Here is an 11,401-nt window from a genome sequence, read left to right as displayed (position 1 = left end):
AGGGAGGGAGAAAGAGAGGGAGAAGCATCAATGTGTGGTTGGCTCTCAACACACCCCCAACTGGGCACCTCGCCCGCAACCCAGGCATGTGCCCTGACTTGGAATTGAACTGGCGACCCTCTGGGTTGCCAGCCAGTGCTCAATCCACTGAGCCATACCAGCTAGGGCTAAACACTTATTTTCATTTAATTGATCTTTCAAACAAGTGTTTCTCTTCCCAATACTTGAAGCTCATTTGACCTCTAGGACCCTCAAGAATTAATTTAAATACTAAATTAGACTAAAACATTTTTAAGCAAAAATTTAAAAAATTTTAAGCTAGTTTTCTTGTAGCTCCAAATTATCTAAGTCTAATTTTCCAATAAGTTACCCATTAATGTTATACCAATAACTTGATAACTACCAAATCCTTTCTCTAACCTCTCTAAAGCCCTAACCCTAACACTGATGATATTGCTGACTAGCTCTCTCCTTATGACTTTTATAATACATCCTCCCAGGTCTCTGCTCACCAGTATTCGTGTCTTTCTCTGGCCCTACCTTAAACACAGACATTACCCCCAGTTTGTAACCATGGTTCTATTTTATTTTCTATTTTTCATTCATTCAAAAAATGTTAAATGTTTGATATATCCAGGCACTGTACTTTATCATGTTTTAACCATACTTACAGCTATTAATGGTGGATCACCACCATAGAGATAATATCCAGATTTACACTACCAACTCTATCTCTGTTCTAAGCTCAATGTCCAACTGTCTACTGAATATAATACTAACATTGATGGTGATACTATACATGCCAACAACTGTTCTGAGCACATTATAAATTCTACCTCACTAGATTCTCAAACCACCACAATGAGGACTGTATAGGCCTCCCAAGAATGCTAGTAATGTTATAATTTTTGATCTGGGTGCTGGTTATACAGGAGTATTGAGTATACGACATTACATAAAACTATACTCTTATTACAGGTGCAGTTATATTACACTTCAACATTTTTAAAAAATTCAATCCCATGAGGTAAGAATTGATATTATATCCAGTTTATAGATAAAGAAACTGAATTACCAAATGACTGTTTGCCTAAGCTCATATGGCAGGTAGTATCAGGAACCAGGATTCAGCTCAGGAGGGCTGACTTCAGAGACCATCCACTCTCAATCATATCAACCAATTCTTACGTTCCTTCCCATCCTGGCTCAACATACTTCCTTTGTCTAAAATAACATACCCTGGATTTTTCAGAAAGACCATGAAGTCTGCCTCAAAATCCTAGTCAGAATCCTCCAATTCCCATTTTATTATTTCATTATAACTCAGTTTTGATCGTTACCATGGCATCATGTATTTGTGGGTATATCTGATCTGTCCCCACTCTCTTCCTCCAGTAGTGTAAACTCCCTGAGAGCAAGGACTGTGTATATCATAGACGTACATTAAATATCCTGTGTTACTCTCTACAAATGTATTTCAATCTACATATCATACAGGAAGACTAATAATAAAACAAAAGAGCCCAATGTTCATTATTTCATTAATTTGTGCTCTATAAGTATGAATTAAGAGCTACATTGCGAACAGCTTTCACAAAAACACTAAGAAATGCCATCTCAGAAAAATGACCCTAATTCTGATAGTGATACCAAAGACAATTTATGGACAAGCACAGTAGGTACAACTCCTCTTGTTTTATCATGTGTCTAAGTGATTCTAACATACTTTGTCAATTACTACATCTATAAGCCCAAAGACTGTCTTGATCAACCTGATGGCATATTTCTGAATAATAATTTGTTTGTTTTTTTACAAATACCTCATTTAAACAAACAGCTATACAGTCAAATCCAACTGCCCATAAACATAATTCTATCTCTGGGATCTCTATCTTAATCCAATGATCTGTCTATCCCTGCACTAAAACCACATTTTCCTGTTTTATAAAGTTTGGATACTAATAATACAAGACTTTCCTTATCATACCTTACAGATGATCATGACTGCTTTGGACCAATATTCTCTTCAAAATCAACATTAGAAGCCCTTCACCAAGTTACCCTAAAAGTCCTGTTGATATTTTTACTGGAAACACATTAAATATATGAATTACTTAGTGGAAAATTGGTAACTTGATGGTATTGACTTTTTTCACTCCATGAACACAGCTCATTTTCATTTATTTCATCTCATTAGTTTTATTTCTACTTACTTAATAGGTTTTGTGGCTATATATAAATAGGACTCTACCCTGGCTGGTTTGGCTCAGTGGATTGAGCGTCGGCCTGCAAGCTAAGTGTCGCTGGTTCGATCTTCCAGTCAGGGCACATCAGAGAAGGAAAACTCTGATTCCAAAAAACCTCCGCTGCCTTGCGGCATACCTCTTCAGGGGAAAGGCTAAGGGAGTAAACCCCGACAGAAAATCCGGAGCCGGAGTCCCTAAGGCGGTTTGACGTTGTAGTCAACACCGGCAACTCCTGCGGCGCACCTGAAGCCAAGCTGTATCGACTCCGTCTTTCCCTTGGACCCTTCAGCTGCGAAGAGAGGGGGGGTCTGCTGCATGGGCAACAGCAGACCCTCCATATCACCCTGCCCAGGCTCTGTAGCTTCATCGCAAGATGTCGATTCAACACGGGAGGAGACAGATACCGTGTCACACCCGAGTCGGACTGCACAACCATTCTCCGCGGTGCAGATAGACTCTTAAGAAGCTACACCATCGTCTCTCGAGACGGACGGCTGCCGACGACAATAAATAGGACTTACTTGACATTGAAACTAAGACCTACCAATACTCAAGTATCTACTTTTAAAACATTTCATTTTGAGATTCTGAAGCTCTATATATTGAGTATATGATAAATATCAACTAAGGAATTCTTTTAAAACTCATAGTAGTATTCAAATCTCTACCTTATAAAAAACTAGCAATAGTAAAATGCCTACTGAAAATTAGGCACTAGGCTAGGAAATTTTATACTTAATCTTCACCTTAAGGCCAGTTAGGTAAGGAAACTGAGTCTCAGAAAGATTAAGTGATTTGGCCAAGTGATGGACACAATAGAGCTGGGATTCAAATGCCAAGTCCAACTAACTCCAAATTCATGCCCTTTCCATTACAGTACATTTAAGATGGTTTAGAAAAGCCGTCAAGTACACACCATAAGCATTCCGTACAGGGATACTCTGGCTCACCCTACTCTTAAAGTTATTAATAACATTAAAAGGAAATAACATCAATGTTAACAGTGGTAATGCTTTCAGGGAAAAAATATTTTTGTTACTTCAAACTCATTCATGCAGTATGAATCCTAAGATTTCTGATTCAACAATGGAAGAGCTGATACAATTAGCAGTTGCAATAATTTTTTTTTTATAGAGCCAGTAAATTTCCATCACCATGGTTGGTTTCAAAAACCTGTTTGCCTGGTTTTTTCACTTTCTCAGTGCTTATTCCTTTTCTATCTTATTAGTGTTACTTTTATTCTTTCCTTCAAGATACAATGTTCTTAATACTACATTTATATATAAAGTTAAAAAAAGAGAAGGGGAAAAAGGGAAAATTCATCAGCGTACCCAATTACCCCATTCAAGTTATCTTAATTATCCTTAGGAACAGACTGTCCTAAAGACATCTCAAGAATCATTAGATGGGATGCCTTCTTTTGACTAGCAGGTACTTAACTAATGTCCAGAAAGTCAAAATCCACTTTAACATTCACCACTTAACATTTGCTAAGACTAAAGTAATTGTTTTGCAATCTCTAAAGTCTTCAAATTCAATAAACACTGGATATAAAAACTATAATGTTGTCAAATGATTATTTTAAATAGCTAACTATACTGATATCAGATATCAATAATACAGTTAGGAGTTATATAGAGGACAAAGAAAATTAGTTTAATTAAGCAAAAGACAAAGATTTAGAATACCCAGGTAAAAGGAAAGAAAACAAGTATCTTTTTAAAAAAATCCTCACCCAAGGATATGCTTTTATTCATTTTAGAGGAAGGGAGGGAGGTAGAGAGGAGAGAGGAGAGAGAAGAGGAACGGGGGAGAGGAGGGGAGGGAGAGGGGGGTGAAGAGAGAGGGAGAAAGGGAGAGCAACGAACCTAGGTAGGTGCCCTGACCTTGAATCAAACCCCCAACCTTTTGGTGTACAGGAGGACACTCCCAACAAACTAAGGCACCCAGCCAGGGCAAGATTAGTATCTGGACTAGATAGAGATGGCAAGGAACTGATATGTCCAAGGCTTTTCTAAAGAATAAGGGAAACTGTTTAAAACACTCAAAGAAACGGCTATGTTCTATTAACAGTGGAATTTAATGGGATTACTTTGTTTTATATCACATATACATATATTTGTATATGCCACAGATCCCCTCCCACAACTGAAGAACTATGACAACTTCTGTATCATTGCCAATGAAAGAGTGAAAATGATTTTGATACTATGGAACTATCAGAAAGTTTTCCTACTGAGAATTATCTTTCCTCACACTTTGGTGTCTTAAAACTATTAAAATATTTTTCAAGATTTATTATAAAATTAGATTTGTCTAAAAGGACTTCTACTCAAACAAAAGATACTCCACAAAAGTAGGTTACCTACCCAACCGAGCTCCCTTTCTGCCATAGAGCTGTCCCTATTTTTCACCATGCTTGAGATCTGCTTTGTCCTACGCACCCCAAATTAACATTCCATCAAGAACACATACAAATAAACACACAAATACTTTTTTAAATTTTTTTTTTGATTTCTGGATTTCCAAGAGGTGAAAAAAAAGCAAAGGAAAGGTCAGAAAATGAATGGATTCCATTTGCAAGAGTGGCAAATGGCGTAACAGGTTTATTCACTGGCCTTTAAAAATAACACAAAGCAGGGAGAAAAACACTCAGTAGCTGACGAAACATGTAGCACAAGGACTGAAAAAATGCTTACCACAAAAATGTTTAACATGGCATTATATAAATGAAAAACTTGGTTTATCTTGAAGTTATTAGTAGCAGTACTTATGAGATCCTTATAAAATCTCTTCAAAAAACCTTGGTTTTTAGTATACCGTTACAAATTTCCAATATTAACAAGCAGTAAAGTCTAAGCTCTAAATAAATTTTATCAAATACCTTACATAGCTGCAACCAAGAAAAGTTAGTACCAAAATTAAATCTACAGTTAGGAGTTACTTTCAGTTATTTTGTACTCAATGACAGATGAAGCAACTATTCACAGTATCCACATGTAAATGCCTAAGATTTCCCTGATCCTTCAAATGGGGAGGGGGGCAGATTGCAAAGTAGGCTTTAGCCTTCCATGTCTAAAAGTTACATTGTAGTGATTTATAGACAGGAAGAAAAATGAGCATCATCACTGCATTTTTTACATGTGCTTTATTATTAATGCTATCTGTTCATTTTTGTTGAGCCAAAGTATTAGCTTTATTGGACCTGATTTATTCTCATAAAAAGCAAACAATTTCCATGTACTATTTATATACAAGAACTGAGCATCTAAATTAGTTTTGCTGATATATGCATAAATAACTTTAAAAAAGTAGTCTTTTCTCACTAGGCATACATATAAGCAATAATTGGACTATTGTTAGTTTAGAAACTATGAGATTCAAAGCCAAAGGAAACTGGGTATAGAAATTCTTTAAAAATTCAATATATGCAACTATTTTGTGTAAAAAATGATTAGGAAGCTTTAAATTGACATTTCCTCTCATTTCTATCTGTAGGAGTGCATTAGAAAAATATTTCAAAACTGCCACAAAGAACAAACCCTCTACATTTTCAATAATAAACAGTTAATAATCCAAAAAGCTATCACTCAGCCCATAGCAGGAAAAAAAAAAAAAAAATTCCTGGGTAAAACAAGTAATGGTTAAATACAGCTTTGTCTAGAACACAGAGTACTTGGTAGCACTGAATTTATCGCACAGATGCTGAGCAGCTATTTCTTGTTTCCCTGAAAATGAAAATAGCTAATTTTTTTCTCTTGCCACAAAAAATATTAGCCCTAAAAGATTTTAACAAAGTAACTGAGAGTTTATTAGTTGGTTATAATCTTTCAATGTTTCAAAAGCCCCAATTATTTTGCCCCAATCATTTATCAACTCAGTCTTTTTTTTTTTTTTTTGGAATACAGGCCTCAAGATAAAGAAACTTGTAAAAAAAAAATTCCACGTGTTCAAGGCATTCAATAACTAGTAAAATCCCAATTTCATCAATAAAATGCAGATTTGTACATTTTAACATCTCTTAAAATCAATGGCCTTAAGCGTTGTCCTATTTTAACTGACAGCAACTTTTTGAGTAATAGATAAAATGATACCGCTTACAATAATAAATGGCACCTTCGAATTCCATGAAAAATAGCAACTTTCTCATTACAAATTTTAACCCCAAAACACGGCCGAGCACCTCGTTTTACAGATGAGGGAAAAGAAAAGCCCAAATGAGTGATGTCCCTGATGCCATAAAATCTAGAGCAAAGGAGACTGGAACCCAGAGCTCCTGGTTCCCTGTGATGCCCCTGGCGTTCCGCGACCTGCGTTCCTTTAACCCACATTGGTGGCTAAACTCGCGGGTATCCGATAGAGTCGCCCTCGCTACAGAAAGCTTGTCACGGAGGAGTCCTGTATGCTCACGGCCTAAGCTGATGATACTGCCCAGGCCCACTCAAAAGTAACAGCGACAACAGCAGAAAATAATCTTTGGGGGGGGGGGGTGAACTACGGACACTCGGTGCAATCACTCGCCAGGGGAAGTTACTGTCCCGCACGGAGCCTCAACTCAAAAGCCAGCACCAGGCTGGGGGCTCGCTGATCAGCACGCGGGACTTCGCACGGCTCTCGAGCCTGCCAACTCCACTATTCACAGGTGGTTGGTCTGCTCACGGCTCTCCTTGGAAGGAAAACGGAAGGAGCCCAGGGGCTGGAGTGACACCCGCGGCCCGTCTGCAGGGCTCGGGTGGCGGGCCAGGGGAAGCCGCAGGCCGCGGGAGAAGGGACCCGGGAAAACAACACGTTATGTGGGCGCGGGGGGCCAGAGCACCGGGAAGACTGGTGCACGGGAGACGTCGCGGGAGAGAGAGAAAGAGAGACACCGGGGGGTGGGGGGTGGACAGAGCGATCGGCACTCCCCGTCGCCCACCCTCTCCGAGACCCAGCGGGAGGGGGATGCGGGGTGGAGGCAGGGCAGGCGGGGAGGTCGGAGCCTCGGCCTCGGGCTCCCAGGCCGCGCGGGAAGCCATCTTAGCTGCGGGGCGGCCGAAAGCCCCAGCGGCCCTCCACGTCCGCTACCTCGGCCGTCTCTCGTCCCGCCCCCACAGGGGGCCGCTCCCCGCCGCGGCCCGGCCGGGCGGGGCGGGAGAGGCCGTAGGCAGGGCCCGCAGCCAGGGGAACTCGAGGCCGCGGGGCGGGGGCCGGCGCGCCGGCGTCGTGGCGGCGGGATCCGGGCGGAGGAGCGAGCTGGGTGAGAACAGGGAGAGGGCGGGAGCCGTTACCTATACTGGGCCGCAGCCGCCGCCGCCGCCGCCCCGCTGTGGGTGAATCCAAAGTAGTTGCCGGTCGCCATTTTGGCATCTTCCCCCAGCCGGCTGGGCACTGCGGCGGGCACGGAGAGTCGGGTCCCATGGCGGGAGGAGAGGAGCGGAGGCGCACAGACGCCGAGGGAGGGAGAGGGAGAGAGAGAGAGGCGCGTCAGAAGCCGCCCTCGCCGGGTCGGGGCCCCGGCCGCGGCCGCGCCACCTCCCCCTCCCGCCTCGCACTCCCTCACTCACTCGCACGCCCCGGTGGCGGCCGCCGCCTCCGCCCCGGAGCCAGCCCCAGTCCCCGCGCCTCCCCGCTGCCCCAGGCGGAGGAAGGAGCTGAGCAGGGACTCCGGCGGGGCACATTATACTCACCATAGGTGAAAGAAACTACAGGGCATATGGGAATCATGGGCTCGGGCTGCTGCTGCTGAACTCTGAACTCTCACCCGCTGCCTCCCTCCTCAGCCCTGCTCCTCCTCAGCCGAGAACAGACCACCGCCTCCCGCCGCAGTGCGCAGGCGCCGCCGCGCTTGGCACGCTGGGAGCTGTAGTCCCCGCCGCCTTCGCGGCTCCACCGGACGCGTGCTGGAGCCTCCACCCGGACGAATTGGGGGACGCCGGCGGTGGAGGGCAGGCCTCGTCATCTCCAAAGTGGTAGTGACAGCGAGCCGCAATCCGGGCGAAAGAGGAGCGCCTGGCCACGCCGTACGCGAATCGGGAAGAGTGACCCGAGGGAGAGACGTCTGTTAGCCTTTTCACTCTTCACTACTGCGTGTGCGTTTGTTCTCTACCTTTCAGCCCTTCTCGCCTGTGCACTCTTCATCCGAGACTTGAGTTGGACAAGTCTGGATTCTTCCTTATTTCCCGCATTCTCGCTTCTTGTCCCTAGCCTCTATATTAGGGAGGGAAAGACCGAGAAGAGAAAGAGAAAAAAGAATGGCAAGGGTTCAATTCCGTTGGATTGGAAGCACAGCCCCAGACACCCCTCCGGAACACACCTCTACTTGTACCCTCTCCCCGCGTTGCAGCCACTCCTTGGCAATGTAATTCGAACCCCCACCGCGCGCGCGCGCGCACACACACACACACACACACACACACACAGTCACACACAGTGTCAGGCTAAGTACTGGAGATAAAGCAGTGAATAAAACAAAGGACCTACCCACATGGAATTTAGCTACTGGGAAAGGGAAGAGGGTGTCAGACAATAGCCAAATAAAGTGTCGGGTGGTGATTGCAGCTTTAAGAATAAAGCAGGGTAAAGAAGATAGTGGAGGGAGTTGCTACTTTTATGTAGGGTGTGGATAGGGCGGCTGCTTGAGTAGAGAGAGCCCTGAAGGGAGTGAGGGACTCGCTCGTTAGGGACCTGCGGGAAGGACCGCAGGTGGGGATCCTGGAGCTGGAGTGCTCAGGAGCAGCAGGGAAGTTAGTCTCGCTGGAGTCGACTGATGGGAGAGCGGGTCAGAAGGGGCCTTGGTAAGGGTGCCAGCTCTTCCGTGGCGAGAACAGAACTATACTCTCCCCCATGCACGTGTTTCTTCTTCCTTCCCTCTGCTTTCTCGCGGGTGTCTCTTCCCCGGTCATTTCCAACCATTCTCTTTCCTCTTGCAGTCCCTGTTCTGATTAACTTTTCTCCCACCTTCCCTCTTTCCTGCCTTCCATCGTGCATAAGTGCTCCACTGCACCTCTGCCTCAGCTTCTCCATGGCCATTCCCCAGACCTTCTGCTACTGGTTTCTCCTCAATGTTGGATATGAACATTAAAAAAAGAAAAAAAAAGAAATGCAAAGAACTCACCGGTGAAGTGTAGGGCTTTATCCCACCTTCTTATGCCAGAGCAGAAATAATACCTTAATTCTTATTTGTGCATCCCTGCTCCCCCCACACTCCTACAAAGATGTTTGTCCTAAGAACCTGTCTGGTTTATCCTTTTATTCATTTCAGAGAGAGAGAGAGAGAGAGAGAGAAAATGTGCAACATTTGTGAAAAATCATCATTGTTTTAGAGAATACTGATGTTTCCCTAGACTAAAGTTACCTGTGCTCCAAATATGTCGCTAGGAAAAAATATGTTCAACATGGGATGTTGGAACTGCATTTTAAAGTTAATTTGCCTTGAACTTCATGGGGTAACCAAGCCTTCAAGGCACTGACTGTAAGTGCTTTGATGAATTTTGCACTATTAGTTACGAAGCTATATGGATAAAACTGGAGGCAAAAAGGCAGGTGTTAATCGCCTGCATAAAAAGATTAGGCCAATTTTATGCTTGGTTGCGTGGCAGGCCCTTGGAGGATGGAAGAGGGCTGCCGGCACACCCCACAAGCAAGCAGGTAATCAGAAAGGGACGCCTGCCTCTTCTCTTTGGTAACTGTTCTTGGAGGTCAGAGTAGGTGTGGCAGTACTTAAAATTGCTTACAACAGTGTTCTCCTCAAATAGGGAATCTATAGGAAGGTGCCCCAACTTACCCTTCACTTGGGCTTATATAAATAAGGAATTTCGGGATGAATTTGAAATCAAGAAGACTTGGGTTCTTTTCCTGAATATTTCATAGTGGAATGACGTTATTTAACCTTTTTTAAACCTGCATGGCAGGAATAACATCTCTCTCACAGGACTGCAGTTTGGATTAAGTAAGGTACCATTTCTGTAAAACAATACCAAGCAAAAGGCATTTATGTATAAAGAAGTAGGCTGGATGATTGCACATCTTTTTAAAATGTACCTTCTAGGAAGTGAATGCATGTCACCTAAAACCCAAAAGTAGGTGGCTCTGCCCTAGAAGGGTTTCTGTCCCAAAGTGTACCCAGTCTAGGCACCATAGCAGTATGTAATCCTCTGGACCAACAACAGAAGGTGGGAGACTTGACCAGTAGCAACCAGTTATATCTGTCCTCTTTCATGTCCAGAAATGGCTAGCATCAGAATACAAAAAAATAAAAATAAAAAATATTAACAATTAACAGTCATTCTCTACAATTCATCTAGAGTGATAGGTTCAAAACACAAATCTAATCAAACCTTGCTGTCCTTCCCCTCCCTCTTAGGACAAAGCAAACTCACTGGTGTGGCCTTCAGAGCCTTATGGGGTCTGGCCTCTCTGCCTTTTCAGCCTCTTCCTCCTTATTCTCTCTATTCCAGCTACCTTGGTTTGCTGTTCACCGTGCTCCCTCCCACCACAGGGCTTTGGATGTTCTCCCTGCCTAGAATATTTTTCTTCTCTTCCCCTAGGTGACCCTCATACTTCAAGATCTCCACTCTGTGGACCCGTTGCTGCATCAGACCTTCACTGTGCTCTCGGAGCACCAGGCATCAGTCATCTTTGTCACAGCTGCAATCTTTTACTTCTTCTGTGGTTATTTGATTAATGTGTATGTTGAATGAAACAACAGGCCAAAATGGAGTCACTCTTGCTAAGCCAATCACCAAAGCAAAACTTAATAACTAACCTGATTGCAGTTTCAGCCTCTCCCAGGAGTGAAATTTTAAACCAATCAGTCTGGAATTTCCTGATCAACACTAGTGAGGTAATTTACCCAAGACCGCTTGCTTTCTTCTAAGGCAGCAGATTTTCAACCTTTTTCATCTCATGGCACACATAAACTAGTTACTAAAATTCTATGGCACACCAAAAAATTCATTTTTTGCCGATCTGACAAAAAAAAAAATAGGTATAGTTTTGATTCGTTCACACTGGACGGCTCTTGTGTGGGCTGTTGTCGTTTTTTATTTGACAGTCTAAAGGAGAAGAGGTCAGGGCCCCAAACTAGTCAGGTATTGCGTGTTTTAAAAATTCTTGCAGCACACGGGTTGGAAATTGCTACTTGTCTGAAATAATTAACTTTTTTAACTTCTTAGCCG

General features: G+C 43.4%; 1 protein-coding gene and 1 long non-coding RNA gene across 3 annotated transcripts in view; one reads left to right on the top strand and one right to left on the bottom strand.

Annotated features, from left to right (window-relative positions):
- ZFR (zinc finger RNA binding protein) overlaps positions 1-8,027 on the bottom strand; it is a 72,067-nt gene extending 64,040 nt beyond the window's left edge. For both annotated transcript variants that reach the window (XM_090276194.1, XM_090276193.1), the window contains exons 1-2: positions 7,913-8,027; positions 7,514-7,613 (exon numbers count right to left, since the gene is read on the bottom strand). In XM_090276194.1, the coding sequence (XP_090132320.1) occupies positions 7,514-7,613; positions 7,913-7,949 (137 nt within the window). In that variant the 5' untranslated portion in view covers positions 7,950-8,027. The remainder of the gene's footprint in view (positions 1-7,513; positions 7,614-7,912) is intronic.
- On the top strand, positions 7,255-11,200 carry LOC150008224 (uncharacterized). The gene is made up of 3 exons (XR_016511106.1): positions 7,255-7,482; positions 8,006-8,314; positions 10,772-11,200. It is a non-coding gene; the product is annotated as an uncharacterized LOC150008224 (long non-coding RNA).
- The last annotated feature ends 201 nt before the right edge of the window (positions 11,201-11,401 follow it).

Source organism: Furipterus horrens, unplaced genomic scaffold (genome assembly GCF_987537825.1).
Source record: "Furipterus horrens unplaced genomic scaffold, mFurHor1.1.pri manual_scaffold_5, whole genome shotgun sequence".
NCBI lineage: Eukaryota > Metazoa > Chordata > Mammalia > Chiroptera > Furipteridae > Furipterus > Furipterus horrens.
Note: the sequence above shows the minus strand (reverse complement) of the source record. Positions and strands in the feature narration are given on the sequence as shown.